The 17,598-nt window shown below is 44.1% G+C and overlaps 1 protein-coding gene across 1 annotated transcript; it reads right to left on the bottom strand.

Moving 5' to 3' along the window:
• Positions 1–15: 15 nt before the first annotated feature.
• On the bottom strand, positions 16–17,547 carry ARL6IP5 (ARF like GTPase 6 interacting protein 5). Its single transcript, XM_048856893.2, has 3 exons — positions 17,372–17,547; positions 2,325–2,542; positions 16–1,918 (listed from the first exon to the last, which is right to left on the bottom strand). Exons 1-3 carry the CDS (start codon positions 17,545–17,547, stop codon positions 1,746–1,748), a joined length of 567 nt encoding a protein of 188 aa, XP_048712850.1. The 3' UTR covers positions 16–1,745.
• Between the last annotated feature and the right edge of the window lie 51 nt (positions 17,548–17,598).

The raw sequence follows: 17,598 nt of genomic DNA, 5'->3' as shown, positions 1-17,598 counted from the left end.
AATAAATGCACTCTGTTTTAACAATGGTTAAACTTTATTCTTCACAACTAATTTTTAAAATTCTACAATGTAACCATATATTCATGAAGTCATAGGCTAGTATCTCTTCTGTAAGTGTAGCAAGAATTACTCATCGAAAGCTAAGACAATGTACTATAATAAAGGAGCAGGTCATGGCTTCTTACCCTGGAATATACACGTAAAGAAGCTTCTAATAAATACTGATCACTCTGGAACATTTGTATGGAATGAGGTGTTCAGACTCCAAAACAATTCATTTGGAAGAGACCCCAGGTGTGTGCGCACGTGCACACTGATGCGTCTTGTACACATGAACTTTGAAGAGGTTTTTGGGATATCTGCTGTACCTGCCATGTAAATCAAGTCAGTTACAGATAAATACTTCATAAAAAAAGGGAGGAGAGATGCAAGACTGATGGTTACATACTATGTTAATCTGCATAAGTTTTTCCATGCATATGGTTTAGGTAGCACAGACTGCAGTCAAGCTGAAGTTTACTGAAGCTATTTGTAACAATAGCTCTTGAAAATAATTGCTTACATGAATTTGGGAATGGTTTTAAGAACATGTAATTTGTTTTTATTTACAAGTCTGAAATCTGGTCTTATTTCCCTTGAATAGAGCCACAAGTAGAATAAATTAGCAAGATGTATGTTTTAGCCAGTGTCTTCTTTAAACAGGAAGAGTCAGAGCACAATTTGGACAATGAGGTAAGTCCTAAAATCTCAAGGGACAGTTTTAAAACAAAAAACAAAACAAAACCAGAACTCCAAATAAGAGTCTCCTAGCTATTCTTACAGTCCACAGGTTTTTTTTTTAAGTATTAAAAGAAAGAAGAAACCAATTGCAAAAACCCACACCTTGTAAGTGTGAAATTGTGGCTCTATTGAAGGCAATTGCAAAAAAGCTTTCATGGACCTCAAGAGAGCCAAAGATGTCAGAGACATTTAAGGCTCATAATAACCTTCAGAGACACATGTGCCTCTCCTACTGAATTCAGTCAAATCTGCATCCGTGCTTTGTAGGCAGAGCTGGACAAGGGAGCTATATAGTTTACATACGTTGCCCATTTAGACTTGGATCTCCTGCTATAAGAAATATTACATTTTATGAGCATGCGAGGTGACTTGTGTGCTCTGGTCAATTTATTCTTTCCATTTGCTACTTCAGATAATAAGATGGCTTGACTATAACCTGCTTGAAAAGGTAAGCTGACAGGAGGACACCCCCTAGAGGTTTTTTTGGGGGGGGGGGGTGGGGGGGGAAAGAAATGAAAAAAAATTTTTTATTGGCAGAGCTTTCAGCCAGTCCTGACTGCCAGATTTTTGTCTGGTGACATTTTTAGCCAACTGGTAGTGCACTAAACAGCCCCACCCCTATATCATTCCTCCAATGAAGTGCATTATAAATACTTAGACATGACACTGGCTACCAAGAACAGGTTCAGAGACTGCAATTCATGTTTGTTTCCCCCGCCAGAAAACAAGTGCTTTAAAAACAGTTGGTGCATATGTATGCAATACCAAGACATTTTACCATACTCTAGAAAGGTGAGTCTCTCCTCCCCAGCCTTAGAGGAGCCCTGCATAGCTTTGTATACCTGTATCTTGCCATTTTCAATCTATACAGTATGTGCATCTCAGACAAATTGAAAGCAAGCTTTGACAAAAGTAAATAGAAACTAAATTCCTGCAACAGGTAAGAATGCCATATTATGTGCATCTTATTCCTTCACTTTAGCAATGTAGTCAGCCAGTTTGTTGATGTTCTCTTCCTGCTGTTCAAGGGCATCAAGTACTATGCCCATAGGGGTCTTCTTCAAACCTATTCCTTCCATTTTATTCTCCAGTTTGTTCTTTATGCTCCGAAGCCTCAGAGATGCATGGATAAATATCACTAAGAACAGAAATACATGTTTGTTAACTGACATGCCCCCATTGAATACTTAGCTCTTCAGTATCTCTCAAAGCACTTTGAATGACTTTGTAAATGAGCGGACATCCAAAAGTAGGAAGCTGAAAGTCTAACACATATGTACTGATATGGTCTGCTTAAGAAGTCATGTAAGTATATGTCTACCTCCAGTATAGTTTATTTCTTAAAAGGAAAGCATTAGATTCCTTCAAGTTTCACTTGCTAGCAGCCTTGAAAGTCAATTGTATAAAATTTGTTTTGGGACCATTTTTAAAACCTCAAATTTCATATACTAAGTGGAGCCAAGGGTTAATTCAGAGTGAAGAGACTTGAGCTTTTAGTTTTAGTCATTAAGGGGGGAGAGGGGAGGGAGAAAAGCTATACTTACACAGTAGAGGAAATGTTATCCCAAATATGAACACCATGACACCTCCAAAATAGGATATCAAGAAGTAACTAGACAGCAGGATGGCTACCACAAACGCAGTTGGGTACTGCTTCTTGAACTTGCGAAGGATGTCCTTGTTGTGTGATGCCCACACAAAGCCTGTGAACACCAGCACCACTATGGTGCCACCAAGGATCATGTTCAGTGGGCTCAGAAATCTGGAGAGAAAGTGAGGGAAAGTTTGACCAACATCTTCATTTTATAACATATGAGTTATGCATTCAGCTTGAGTGTCTCCCTATTGCATGATTAAGAAGATGGAGACAGTTGACAAGGCTTATGCTTCAGTGCCTCAGAACCCTTATCAGCCAGCTTCGGACATTCACATGTCGCGCTTTGTTAGCCATAATGTTGTCATGCAGAGACCGCAAGCCATTGGTAAGCGATGTGCTTAATTAGTATTGTTCTCATGTGTATTTACACACACTATTCTCCCCCTGCCCTGGTTTTTGGAGGAGTTCAGTGCTCATGAAAGCAAGGAACTCACATCTGGCTAAAAAGAATCCTGAAGGCATCAGCACATCTCAACGCCACCCACCCATTTCACTCCTGGGCCTTTGCTGAGCAGCAGCAGACGGACAGTCATGCCAGATAGCATGATGGTCTAGTACTTGCTGGGACCAGTCTTCTCCATTTGTGGCTTAGAACAGGATCTAACCTAGTCTTCAGGAGGTGAAAAACGCTAGTGATGACCTACTGTACTGCCTTTAGCTTCAGATAGGTTTAATTTACATTCCCCGTTCCCCCTCCCCCCATATTATGCAGAATGGGACTTTTACTTAGACTATATCTGAAGATTTAGAATACAAATAGAAGTCAAAGAGATGCAGAGATATCACGTGTGTCAAATCAAGGTGGTGTGTATCCCTAGGTAGGGCAATTACTTTCATCAGCAAACTGCAGGTAGCATGTGCGTCTCAGGGTCAGAAGGAACTAGGGTCTAGGATAGAGGTCCTGCAGGGAAGTTCTAGAAACAGCCCAGTTCAGCAAGAAAGCCAAGACTGGAAACAGAACATTCAACTTCAGATCGTGTGATAGAGGAGACACACTGGACAGACCTTAATTAACATTACTAAGGTAAGTTCAATCCTTTGAAGCCCTATTGTATTTAAAATGCAATTGCTTGTATGTTATTGTGAGTCTATGCAACTTTGGGTACGTTCATGCACTTTCTCTGGTTATCAGCCCTTTGAAGAACCCCCGAGAGGTTTGTATATTGTTGTTCCAACTAGATTCTCCAAACAAAGAATTTTTGGATAAATGGCCTGGTTTTAAACTGGCTCAGGGCCTTTTATCTGGTGCTGCAAACAGACAGGACCCCAGTCCTTAGAGAAGGATTGGAAGAACTTTGGCCTACTGAGGCCCCATAAGACAGCGTTAGTTCCAAGGTGAGACTTAAGAACTTGGGCACTGGTATGAGGGGTCTCTTGTGGTCACATGTTAGAGACATTTGGTGGGCAGGGGAATTGCTGGTAAACTTATTAGCATGTGTGTAGGTTTTTATATTGTTTACTATGTTTTCTCCATAATCTTACATCCCAAGAATAAATAGGCTTGCACAGTTAGTGCTATGGTACCATATCCTGAGCAATTACCCCATAACAGTGAGGAGAAAGACAAAGCAGGTGTGCTTAGGCAGACTCTTTTGCTGGAACAACACAGTGAAGGCAGTGGAACTGTTTAGCCTGGAAATGCTCTGCTCAGGATGGAGAGAGACATGGGTCTCCAAAGAAGGGCTTCTTGCTCCCTGGCCATTGCCTGAGAGTGGGTGTCCTTGCTGGGCTATAGAGGAAAAAAAAAAAAAACAGATGCAGTTGTCCTGAACTATGACAACTAGACAACCAAAACTCCAGGATGGGAGTGAGTTTAGGAGTATCTGGAGTAGGGTGGGAACTCCACCTGCTCTCACCACTCTTCAGTTATGTGTAGGCCATTTTTTTCTGCCCCTCCCCTAACCGTAACTTGCTTAGCCTGCTACTAATTTTTGCTTATGAAGTGCAATCTCTTAGTCTATTAATGCATAAGAATGACCACACTAGGTCAGACCAATGTACTATCTTGTCCAGTACATTGGCAATGGCCAGTGCCAGATGCTTCAGAGGGAATGAACAGAACAGGGCAATCATCCAGTCTCAGCTTCCATCAGTTGGAGGTTATGGTTCACCTGGAATATGGTGTTGAATCCCTGACCATCTTGGCTAATAGGTAAGCTTATGGAGGATAGGTCCATCAATGGCTAATTCTTTTTTGAGCCATTTATACTTTTGGCCTTCAAAACATCCCCTGGGAATGACTTTCACAGGTTGACTGTGCATTGTGTGAAGTACTTTGTTTGTTTTAAGCCCACAGTTACAAACAGAACAGTTCTTATGACCAAGATGATCCTGATTTGCCACTGTCAAATGGGCGTCATCCCTACTATAACAATTCCAGTATTTCAGGCCATAATTCATCTCAGACATAACCAGATGCAACACTAAAGCTAGGTGACCTGCCCACACTTACATCAGCACTAAGCTTGGCTCATCCTGTTGGACAACTGCAGTAGCATATGGTAGCATTTATAGTCTGTCCTTAATGTCCAACAAAAATGAAGAGCCATTTCGTACACATTATCTAGTTACATTGGCAATATTTGTATCCACTACTCTGACAAAGGGTTCCGTGGGAAAGGGGAAAACTAAATCACTTTGGTTTGAAACAACTCGTCTCCAGTTTCCTCTGTAGGTCAGCTGTCCCAACAAGGATGGGACAACTGGATTGAAAGATAAAAAACGCAAGTTAGCTGCCCACCTGCTTCTGTTATTCATGTCTGAGCTCCAGCAAGGCACACAGGAACTCTGATAGGGAAGGCCTGTTTGCAACATTTGAGTCATTTGTCTTGCAGTCAACCACAGACTATATTTAGGTTAAAACGGTCTCAAGCTCCCAGGCTGGAAAAAGTGACCAGCATTACTCCAGGCAGAAGTTATTTTAAGTCCGTGCTCTGCTGCAGCAGGATTTCTGATCAGACAACACTAGTAATGCTACTATATGTTTCAGAACCAAAGTGCTTGTGTATATATATATATTTATTTATTTAATTTATTTTTTAAAAGTCTAAATACACCTCCTTTCCCCCTCCACAAGGGGGATTAACCTTGTTAACTTCTATGAGAAATGACCTAGTCTGTTTAATAGTTTGCCAATAGCCGGTCACTAGATTTGGGTGCAGGAGGTAGAGCCTTGTCCCAAGTTAAACATTTGTAGCAAAGTTGATTTGTTCCACTTCAACATTCAGAGGCTTTTATTTATTTTTCCAGTTTAGGAATTGGGGGTTTGTATAAATAGTTTCTGTCCAAACATTAAACGGAAGAATATTTTTCTCCATATTGACAGGTAGTTCATTCCAAATCTCTACATGTTTTAAAATTGTATTCTAGGGAGTTTGTGCAGTTGAACTTCCTCAGATGCAAAGACCGCTGCAAGTGATCCCAAAAAAAGACAGCTTTCCCAAGGAAAGCGTTAATCTGAAGTACATGCTTTCTGAAGTGGGATGAATTGCAGAGTACAAAGAAGCAGTGAGTGTAACTATCAAATGAGATCATTCAGAGCCACATAAAGGCAGATTAGTAGTAAGCTGTCCAAAGAACATGAATATTCATGTTGTGAGCCATGTGGTTCAGATTCCCCAATACTGCTGAATTCAATCTTGGATGTCTCTTTTATGCCATTTTCCCTGTAACAGTTTCTGAAAGCCATCTGCATTATGCAGTACTGCTTCCTGCCCACACAGTGCTACAACAGGATCACCCTCACAATAAATAAATTCCATCAGAGAGGAGTCATCAAATGCTGGCATATTTCACCAAGGCTGCCTTCTGCTACCTGAGAGTGTAAGTCAGACTTGTGATCACTCTTTCTAGATATCTGCTATATTTAATGCACCCCCTGATTTAAGGGAAGACGGAACAGGACAATACTAGTTTTCCAGGTAGAATATTTTGCCTCTGAACTTGTGAACAGTCAGGTTTTCAGCTTAGTCCAAAATAGCAGAGTAAGTGACAGGAGGGTCCTGTTACAGATGCCAACAACGTGCAGTGGAGCTGCTGCTCATTAGGTTAAACCTAGATATTGCGTTCTGGAGCATAGGTTTGAGTTCTTTGCAGCATTTATCCAATACCAGTGATTGGGTAATAGGTATTCTTTGAGAATACTTCCTCCCATCCCAAAGTAGAACAATTAGTTCTGTAGATTGTGAGGTTCAGAATTGCTTTCCGAAGGGCCAGATTTTTTTTTTTACATCATTGTAAATCTGAAGCATCTCCTCTGATGTCAGGGCTATCTTTAAGAAAATCATCAGAATCAGTCTCTGGGATGAGCTACACCAACCCACTGCTTGTCTGTCTGTAGAATGGCAGCAGCGTGCCAAAGCAGTATCACACCCCAACACTCAGCAGAGCATGGGCTGCGCAAGTGAATGATGATAAGCAGTTCATGATTAAGGTAATGAGGGAGAGACTAGAGCACCAGGTACTGCATGCTTTTGTGCTTGTATCTGAGAATAGGCGATATATTGACCCATATGCAGTCTCTTAAAGTGGTGTCCTGGAAGTTTCCCTTCAACAGCACAGGAAGTACTGTTGTGGCCTTGCTTAAATATATATCTCTTATCACAGTCTGATAGTGACTTCCCAGACCTCAAGTTTGAAGCCTAGATTGAAGTCTTCCAAACTTGCAGAGACTAGATACTTTCTAAATACAGTTCCTTTGAAAGGTTTATTAGGCATCTCAAACATTTTAAAAGGCATCTAATAGGGCAGCAGCACTGTGGCAATGAGTTTTAGGTTGCTCAGACAACTTGAAAACCAGAAGCTTGGGTAGAAGGCAACAACTAGTTCTTGTTTCCCACAGAGAAATTAAGGCAGGAATAACACACAGTGTCAAGAGGAAGTACAAAGAGCCCAGAACCAACAGCATGCCAAGTGGATGTTGCATTCCTTTCTAGGATGAAGGAGGAGTGAGCCAGAGGTCTGGGTCCAGCAGAGAATGGAACAAATCAGTTGGGAAAAGCCAGCCATTTAGAGATGGAATCTCTCTGTAGTCTCATCATTACAGGAAGTACCCCTCTGCCTTCTTTCTGAGACAGTGTTTCCTTGCATTTCTTACTGCAGCTTCTATGAAAGCAAACAGATATGGGAATTGACTTTATTTGTGCTGTCAGGCTGGTAGGCCTGATTGGGTGAAGGGCAAGGAAGGAAGTCAAGCAGTATTGCAAGGGAGAGGGAATAGAAAAAAAAAACTACTGAAAAAAACTAGCCAGTTCAAATAGTCCTTTTGTAAGAAGACTCGGCACTAGGTATAAGCAGACTAAACAATTGCTTAAGGCCCCCGTTAATTATTAGTATGTGTTGGGGGCAAAAATATTCCTGCTGATGGCCCCCAGTGGGCTAGCACCAGCATGGTTTGGAAATTAAGGATGGCAGACAGTGCTCCAGTGAGTTTCCTCTTTTACATGAGTCTAGGCCGAGGACAGTTCAAGAGGTGGCCCTCGGTCAAGCTTTTAAAGGGGGGATGCTTTAAGAACAGAGCTAGATTGAGCCTGTGCTTTACTTTGTAGCGGTCACACCTGTCAGCTTGTTTTGTTTTACATGCTACCTTACTGCAGGAAAGTCTATTAAAATGCTGACAGAACCTGTGTTTCTTATTGCGTAGCAGAGCTTTTTGCTAACTGCCTCATGACTGACTAGGCTCACCCTCAACAGAATATATTTGTTTAGAGGGAATACATGAGAGATACACACCCTTTCTCTAGAGGCCCAAGGAAGTTATGCCTGTGTTCTCCCCCCGACCCACATTCCAGTAAATGAGCAGGCATAGTGCTGCTTTACTCACTTATGAGTTATTTCAAGACTGCACAGATCAAATTCTTCCCTCAGTTACATCTATGCAGTCTCACTGAAGCCAGTACAGTTTGCATAGGTTTAACTGATGGCAAAATTTGGTCCTGTACATTTAAGAAAGTAGGGTTGCCAGGTGTCTGACCTGACCGCCCGGTCAAAAAGGGACCCTGGCAGCTCTGGTCAACACTGCTGACCGGGCTGTTAAAAATCCAGTCGGTGGCGCAGCAGGGCTGGCAGGCTCCTTGCCTACCTGAGATCCATGTGGCTCCCAGAAGCAGTAGCATGTACTCCCTCTGGCTCCTAAGGTGTAGAGGCAGCCAGGGATCTCCAAGCAGTGCCCCCGCCCAAAGTGCCAGCTCTGTTGCTCCCATTGGCCAGGAACCGCAGTTAATGAGAGCTGCAGGGGTGGCGCATGCGACCAGGACAGCATGCAGAACCACCTGGCTGTGCCACAGCGTAGGAGCCAGAGGGGGGACATGCTGCTGCTTCTGGGAGCTGCTTGAGGTAAGCACTGCCCAGAACCCGTACCCCTGACCCCAGCCCCACACCCCAACCCCCTGCCCTGAGCTCCCTCACCCTCTGAACCCCTCAGTCCCTGCCTTGAGCACCCTCCTGCACCCCAAATCCCCAGCCCCACCCCTGAGTCTGCACCCACAGCCAGAGCTCTCATCTCTCCCCCCACCCTCTGCCCCAGTCTGGAGCCCCCTCCTGCACCCTGAACCCCTCATTTCTAGCCCCACCCTGGAACCCACACCCCCTGCCCAGAGTCTGCACCCCCTCCCTCACCCAACCTTCTACTTCAGCCCAGACCCCCTCATACACTGAACTCCTTGGCTCCCCCAGCCTGGAGCCCTTTCCTGCACCCCAAATCCCTGATCCCCAGCTGAAGCCCTCACCCCCCTCCCACAACCCAACCCCCTGAGCTAGCCCAGTGAAAATGAGAGAGTAAGGGAGGGTGGGCAGCGAGTGATAGAGGGAGGTGGAGATGGAGTGAGTGGGGGGCAGGGCAGAGGTGTTCAGTTTTGTGCGAGGAGAAAGTTGGCAACCCTATAAGCAAGCATGAGAACAGAGATAGTACATTTCCAACCTTTATGAGTTACCACAGATGTGTTACTCCTGGGTGAACTAAGTCTATTTAACATTTCAGTAACCGCTAGCATCCTGAGATCTCAAAGCTTCACAAACATGAAACCGCTACTGAAACACCATCTAGGAACAGAATCCAGGAGACCAGCTTCCAATATCCCTCTGCTAGGGCCACTAGACACCATTCCCTCCAATGCTTCCCAAATTTTGCTTTGTCATAGAGGCAGCTAACTCTATTGAATACGGATCTATTTATTTTTTAAAGCAACAAAATGGAAGTGTTGCTCACCCTCGCTGTTTTTGCCATTCCAGTTTTTTTTTTAATTTATTAATAGCCCAACTCCTCCAAGCCATTAAAAATAAAGTCAGGTTTCAGAGTAGCAGCCGTGTTAGTCTGTATTTGCAAAAAGAAAAAAGGAGGACTTGTGGCACCTTAGAGGCTAACATTTGAGCATAAGTTTTCATGAGCTACAGCTCACCTCATCTGATGCCTTCAGAGGAAAATACAGTGGGGAGATTTTAGACACAGAACGTGAAACAATGGGTGTTACCATACACAATGCAAGGAGAGCGATCACCCAAGGTGAGCCATCACCAGCAGGAGGGTGGGGGAAAAAAACCTTGTGGTGATAATCAAGGTGGGCCACCTCCAGCAGCTGACAAGAACACCCAAGGAACAGCCAAGGGGGTAGGGGCGGGAAATAAACATGGGGAAATAGTTTCACTCTGCACAATGACCCATCCACTCCCAGTCTCTATCTAAGCCCAAGTTAATTTTGCCACTTTGGAGTGATCATCTTACACAGGGAATTATTCTAACTATAAATCAATCAACTAATGTGGGGCAGGGGGAAGAGAAGAATAAAGCTGTTTGTCAATTTGAATGACTGTGCAGTAAGCTAATGGAAGGGAAAAAAAAAGAAGAATCAAAGGACTGGGGGATGGAGGTGGTAAAATCACAACATGAGGCTGCAGGTAAGCAGACGATTAAGCCATATCAGAACAGAGAGACAAGGTGGGTGAGGTAATATATTTTCTTGGACCAGCGTCTGTTGGTGAGCAAGACAAGTTTTCAAGCTCCACAGAGCTCTTTGTCGGGTCTGGAATTTGGGAAATGTACTAAGATGAAAACAAATATTCTAACTTCTTGTGCTAAAGTATGTGCTGTTTGATCTTGTACTAAGTGTCACAGGTAAATACATTTCCCAGATCTGAAGAAGAGCTCTACGTAGCTGGAAAACTAGTCTCTCTCCCCCACAAACAGAAGCTGGTCCACTAAAAAGATATTACCTTACCCACCTTGTCCCATATCCTGGGACACACAGCTACAACAGAACGGAGATAGCTGTTGACTAACACAGGAGGGACCCTGGGATGCCTAGCTCATTTTACACGATCAGCTTTTATAGCAATTTTTACACTGGGAAGGCTCTAGTAGCTAAAATTTAAGCATTTGATGTGCATGGCAAACAAGTTCCAAAATACTGTGCAAGTTTATCTGAATATGCAGTGATTTGACTTTTAGTAAAGCAGCATCAGTAAGGCATAGAAATCTATTTGGCAAGATTCCATTCTCCTGCCAGAGTGGGAGTCCTCCACTAGGATGCAGGGATTGTCTAGGTATACCTGATCCTGCCTCAGTGCACAGGGATGGAATAAATGACCTCTTTGAGGTCCCTTTCAGCCCTATATTTCTATAACTCTGATCAGAATAAAACGAACACTCTACCATCTTCATGATAGGACCGATCTATAGTTGAATGTTTTAGAAGATATTTTTAGATCTTTGGGGTTATTTTTTTGGTCTGTTTGTAAAGCACCTAAAACAACGGGGCCCTGGAGCTCCTGCTGAAATACAAATTAACAACAAAGGACAGTTAAGCACCCAATTCCTATTGATTTTGGAGCACTAATGGGATATTTAATATCTTGGAATAGCTACAGGGATTCAGTGGGAGAGAGTCTTAATATGGAGCTATGTTGCTGTGTAAGTCCAGCCTTGAAAAATCAAGTTACTGTCTACAATGTGTTTTAACACAGAACAGCACTGTGATTCATTCCCACTGGCACTTTTATTGTACACGTAAACAACAACTATAGCCAAGAAATGTTAGCTTCTAGTTTCTGGATTCACAATTTTCTATTTAGTCCGGGGGGAGGGGAGGGACCTCACACATGAAGGATTTTTTTGTTTTTAAATGCAGTGTTGTTGTAGCCATGTTGGTCGCAGGATTTTTCTTTTTAAATGTCACACAGGGTGTGCCCATATAATAGGCTGATTACTTAGTGGCCTTTATACTTTGCCATCTGGGATTACCACACACACACAGTGGTAGCTTTTATGGAATAGGATTAGTGTTCAGATGGTTCAGTACCACATGAATTCTCTATTAAACTAGGGGAAAGCTATACAGAGGTAATATTGCAGTTTTACACAGTGTGCTCAGCATAAGGGTTACAAATATATACAGCTCCTTATCGCAGGTAGAGGTATCCTGTACTCACTGGATATTTCAGAGGGGTAGCTGTGTTAGTCCGTATCAGCAAAAACAATGAGGCGTCCTTGTGGCACTTTAGAGACTAAAATTTATTTGGGTATAAGCTTTTGTGGGCTAAAACCCACTTCATCAGATGCATGGAGTGAAAAATACAGTAGGCAGGTATAAGCATACAGCACATGAAAAGATGGGAGTTGCCTTACCAAGTGGGGGGTCAGTGCTAACTAGGCCAATTCAAATCAGGGTGGATGTGGCCCATTCCCAACAGTTGATAAGAAGGGGTGAATATCCGAGGGAAAATTATTTTGTAGTGACCCAGCCACTCCCAGTCTTTATTCAGGCCTAATTTGATGGTGTCAAGTTTGCAAATTAATTCCAGTTCTGCAGTTTCTCACTGAAGTCTGTTTTTTTTGTTGAAGAATGGCCACTTAAGTCTGTTATTGAGTGTCCAGGGAGATTGAAATGCTCTTCTACTTGTTTTTGAATGTTAATTCTTGATGTCTGATTTGTGTCCATTTATTCTTTTGCTTAGAGAGTGTCCGGTTTGGCCAATGTACACGGTAGAGGGGCATTGCTGACACGATTGCACATATCACATTGGTAGATGTGCAGGTGAATGAGCCCCTGATGGCGTGCTGATGTGGTTAGGTCCTATGATGGCGTCCCTTGAATAGATATATGGACAGAGTTGGCAATGGGTTTTGTTGCAGGGATTGGTTCCTGGGTTAGTGTTTCTGTTGTGTGGTGTGTAGTTGCTGATGAGTATTTGCTTCAGGTTGGGGGGGGGCTGTCTTTAAGCGAGGACTGGCCTGTCTCCCAGCAAGGACTGACCTGTCTCCCAAGGTCTGTAAGAGTGAGGGATCATCCTCCAGGATCGGTGGTCAATTCCTGATGATGTGCTGAAGAGGTTTTAGTTGGGGGCTGTAGGCAATGGCTAGTGGCCTTCTGTTACTTTCTTTGTTGAGCCTGTCCTGTAGTAGGTGACTTCTGGGTACCCTTCTGGCTCTGTCAATCTGTTTCTTCACTTCCCCAGGTGGGTACTGTAGTTTTAAGAATGCTTGATAGAGATCCTGTATGTGTTTGTCTCGGTCTGAGGGATTGGAGCAAATGCAGTTGTATCTTAGGGCTTGCTTGGCTTGTATGTCCCAATAAATTAGTCTTGGAGGTGCCACAAGGACTCCTCGTTGTTTTCACTTGTGGTTGGAAGTCTAATGAGTTTCCATCTTGTCAGATTCAATTTACAACCATAAAAGAGGGGTTTTATGGTTTTACGGTCTTACTAGCAATGTGTAAGACACACAATTCCTAAGTAATGCTGATCACGTTGCCCAACGCTACCACCACAACTACCAAACTATTACAGTGTAGAAGTCAGACAGCCCAGGGTTACAAGACACACCCAGCTTGAATGAGAGGAGTTAGGCTACTCTAAAACAGAGCTGACCATGGGGCAAATTTAGCCTTGTTGAGAGAGAAAGAATTTGGCACACTGCAATGGCCTTTTTGCAGAATCCTGTTGCTGCGGCCTTACACAAGTGTTTTTACAAGTTAAATCTCATATTAGAGAGGGTTTTCTAGAAGATGTAGAGCCATGATGCAGTACTGGATTGCTGCCCAGTGAACAGTTAAGCATGGAGAATTTAGACAAATGACTAAGTCTACGACTTATCGACAGAGCTTTCTTTAGTTTCCCCGCTCAGCACACTCAGTATTTGAATTGGTGAAGTTAGCCACAATCTGTCCCCCATTAAAAAGGTCAGCTTTATGTAATACACACCCAGAAGTATGGACGTTTCCCCATTAGGGCTTGATCTTTGCTAAAATAAGGGACTTTTGCTATTCCATTCAATGGCGGCAGCATCAGCACTCCTAGGATGCAAAGTCTTCACACAGTACGGATCATAACTCAGGAGCAAGAAGATCTCAGACACCAGATGTGCCTTATCCTGGTGTTTTCACTTCAGGAATTATTTTTGAAAACTAAACATCCATAACATTAACTGTTCTGGATCTGTGCACCATGCATGCTAGTGTTTTTTATTGGCAGATTCAACACATACACACACACAGCCAGAAAAATTGGTAATATTTTTTCCCCCCCAGTTACATGTAGATAATCCTTATTCTAGAAGATTGGGGATTTGAGTATTGTATATCTGGTAGGGAAATGATTGAGGAGACCAAACAGGTTCAAGTTGAGGTGGCAACAGTTTATAGTGCTTTTGAGATCCTTGGCTGCAAAGTACATTCTGACTAGTGTCAGAGTAACAGCCGTGTTAGTCTGTATTCGCAAAAAGAAAAAGGAGTACTTGTGGCACCTTAGAGACTAACCAATTTATTTGAGCATGAGCTTTCGTGAGCCACACCGATGAAGTGAGCTGTGGCTCACGAAAGCTCATGCTCAAATAAATTGGTTAGTCTCTAAGATGCCACAAGTACTCCTTTTCTTTTTTCTGACTAGTGTGTTATCTGTCTTTCAGAACTGAACATTAGTTAGCAACCTGAGGTAGAGAAGAACTCACACCTGGCCAACACACAAAGTTACACTGATTTACCTAACGGTGAGATTTTGCACCAGTCTAAACTAAAACTACTTGTCTATTATCACTATGCAAGAATGCTGACAATAGTTAAGGGTAGACTAAAGCGAAGTAAGCCAGTGCAACTTTGTGTTTAAAGAAGCACCAAGTAGCTTGCTCAAGGTGACAGAGCTGGGAAAACAACCCAGGAGTCCTGCCTACCTACCAGTCCCATGTTCTAATCTCTTGGCCATACAACACCCCTCTACTCCCAGTTACCAGCAGCCTTCAAGCTTAGAGCAGGCAGAAGAAAAAGATATTCTATCCCATGGTGCCAGTTCCATAGCTAGTATACAGAGTAGAAATATCACCCACTTATGAAGAGTACTTCACCTCTCAAAGTCTGATCCAAAGTTAATTGATGTCTGTCAAGGTTCCTCCCCCACTCTGAACGCTAGGGTACAGATGTGGGGACCTGCATGAAAAACCTCCTAAGCTTATCTTTACCAGCTTAGGTCAAAACTTCCCCAAGGTACAAAATATTCCACCCGTTGTCCTTGGACTGGCCGCTACCACCACCAAACAAATACTGGTTACTGGGGAAGAGCTGTTTGGACGCGTCTTTCCCCCCAAAATACTTCCCAAAACCTTGCACCCCACTTCCTGGACAAGGTTTGGTAAAAAGCCTCACCAATTTGCCTAGGTGACTACAGACCCAGACCCTTGGATCTTAAGAACAATGAACAATCCTCCCAACACTTGCACCCCCCCTTTCCTGGGAAATGTTGGATAAAAAGCCTCACCAATTTGCAAAGGTGACCACAGACCCAAACTCTTGGATCTGAGAACAATGAAGAAGCATTCAGTTTCTTACAAGAAGACTTTTAATAAAAATAGAAGTAAATAGAAATGAAGAAATCCCCCCTGTAAAATCAGGATGGTAGATATCTTACAGGGTAATTAGATTCAAAAACATAGAGAACCCCTCTAGGCAAAACCTTAAGTTACAAAAAAGATACACAGACAGAAATAGTTATTCTATTCAGCACAATTCTTTTCTCAGCCATTTAAAGAAATCATAATCTAACACATACCTAGCTAGATTACTTACTAAAAGTTCCAAGACTCCATTCCTGGTCTATCCCCGACAAAGACCAGCATATAGACAGACACAGACCCTTTGTTTCTCTCCCTCCTCCCAGCTTTTGAAAGTATTTTGTCTCCTCATTGGTCATTTTGGTCAGGTGCCAGCGAGGTTACCTTTAGCTTCTTAACCCTTTACAGGTGAGAGGAGCTTTCCCCTGGCCAGGAGGGATTTCCCCTTCCCTTTATATTTATGACAATGTCAATTGAAAAAAAATGTATTGTCAGCTTTCAGGGGGCTTCAGATTAGGCCATGTGTTAATGGCCTCAAGGAGTCTGACTGGATGTAGGTTCTTCGCTTTAGCAAGTTTTCATTCTGGTTTAATGTTTTAAATGAACAAGCTGGCATCTTTACAACATGCTATTATAAATGAGATGGTGCCCTGGCTCATAGGCTTAAAGTCAGACCTGATTCAGACAAAACAGATGATCCTCAGCACCCCCAATTCAAGTGCTCTGGATTCAGATAAGTGTTGCTATTTTACCTGCCTAGACATGATAATTGCAAATGGTTTGGTTGGAAGATTAAGAGGTCCCCACCCCCATTATCACTATTTTCTGCATCTGCTTCTAAAACACCTTAACACAAGTCTTACAGCAATACTCGAGAGGGAGCCACGCCAGATCCCCATCAGAAAGGGGTAAAATGTTTAGTCTCCAGACTTTCTCCAGGAGCAGAAGGGCGCCATGGTGCAGTTATGCTCAGAGAGTACACCGATACCCGAATGAGACCCCCCCATGTGCAAAACAATCCTGCTCTTATCATCAGACTTCCAGCACTGACTGCTCCAGGAACTGATCCTGCTCCACCTCCACAGACCTGGAGCCCTATCCTGACCTCAGACACAGCAGATGCAATACCATGACTGAACAAAATTGGTCCCCTGAAGTTTGGGGGGAGGGAGGGCGGAAGAGAAGAGAAGAGAAGAAAAAACAAACACACACAAAAAGCCTATCAACAGTCAACCACACTTTCTACATTTCAACTTGTCCGATTCTGCTCTCTGGCTGGTAACCCTTTAAGCAGAAAGCACATCACTGCAGAGGAAGTGGTTTTATTTTTAAGAGGAAAAGTAGAGAGTTAAGCCGAGAGCTACACAGCAGCCAGTTCCTAAACTCAGTGTTGTTTTTTGAGACTGAGCACATTAAAACTTAACATAAAACAAAAAATTTAAACGATTTAGGTCTCCCAAACAAGCCTTTTGCTCTCTACCCCCCCACACACAGCAGCACCCCCAGAAAGGGGAGATTGGGGGGTGGGGAGCAGAGGGAGGAGCTGTTTTAGGACTCCTACCACATAACTGTGCTGTAAAAAGGAAGCCACACCTTCCACTGACTTACACCCTTTCTCAGCTATTCCAGGTGAACAGAACCAACTCTGCTGGTTTAAATTTGAAACCCAAGGAGGTTTGCTCCCTCCCTCAACACAGCCAAGTCCTTGCACGGTCCATTTCGCCTCCGCTGCTCCGGCGGCTGTCGCAGGCCCACCGGGTGGGGAAGAAGAACCGGATCTCAGAAACCGCCGAGAACGGCGCTGGGGCCCGGACACCTGGGCGGCCTCCTCGGCCAGCCCTGCCCAGGCAGGGAGCTGCCGGCGCGGCGTGGGGGACACACGGGCACGGCCGCCAGCGTCCTGACCCTACAGCCCGCTTTGCGACCGCGTCTGTCCACACAGCGGCCCAGGGGGCATAACCTGCAGGACCCAGCATCCAGCCGGGACCCCCCAGCCCAGCCCTTTGCAAGTCGCAGGAGGCCAAACCCTGAGCTCCGCTCCTGGCAGCGCAGATGGGGGGAGCGGGGGGAGGAAGGGGGCGCCCCTTTTGCTACCCACCCCTCCCGCGCAGGAGAGGCAGACTCACCCCACGATGGAGACGACCGCGGCAGCCAGCAGCAGGTAATTGGTCTGGTAATAGAGCAGGTTGCTGACCACCCTGTTGTTCCATTTGGACACGTCTCTGAAATCCGGCCGGGCGAAGCGCTCGACGCCGGGGAAGAAGTCGTCCCAGGCTCTCCGGGGCGCAACCTGCACCTCCATCGCGCTCCCAAGCCGGCGGCGGCCCGTCAGCTGGGCAGGGTTAAAGAGCTC

This window comes from Caretta caretta, chromosome 7 (assembly GCF_965140235.1).
Source record: "Caretta caretta isolate rCarCar2 chromosome 7, rCarCar1.hap1, whole genome shotgun sequence".
Classification (NCBI taxonomy): Eukaryota; Metazoa; Chordata; order Testudines; family Cheloniidae; genus Caretta; species Caretta caretta.
The sequence above is the reverse complement of the archived record's forward strand: the minus strand, read 5'-3'. Positions and strand labels throughout refer to the sequence as shown.

What these genes read in the sequence shown, in the direction of transcription:
- ARL6IP5 (XM_048856893.2), bottom strand. Translation starts at nt 17,547, where the DNA reads ATGGAGGTGCAGGTTGCGCCCCGGAGAGCCTGGGACGACTTCTTCCCC. An exon ending in GCGGTCGTCTCCATCGTGGG is followed by an intron (nt 2,543 to 17,371) that starts GTGAGTCTGCCT and finishes CTTTCTCTCCAG; the next exon opens with ATTTCTGAGCCCACTGAACA. An exon ending in GATAACATTTCCTCTACTGT is followed by an intron (nt 1,919 to 2,324) that starts GTAAGTATAGCT and finishes TTCTGTTCTTAG; the next exon opens with TGATATTTATCCATGCATCT.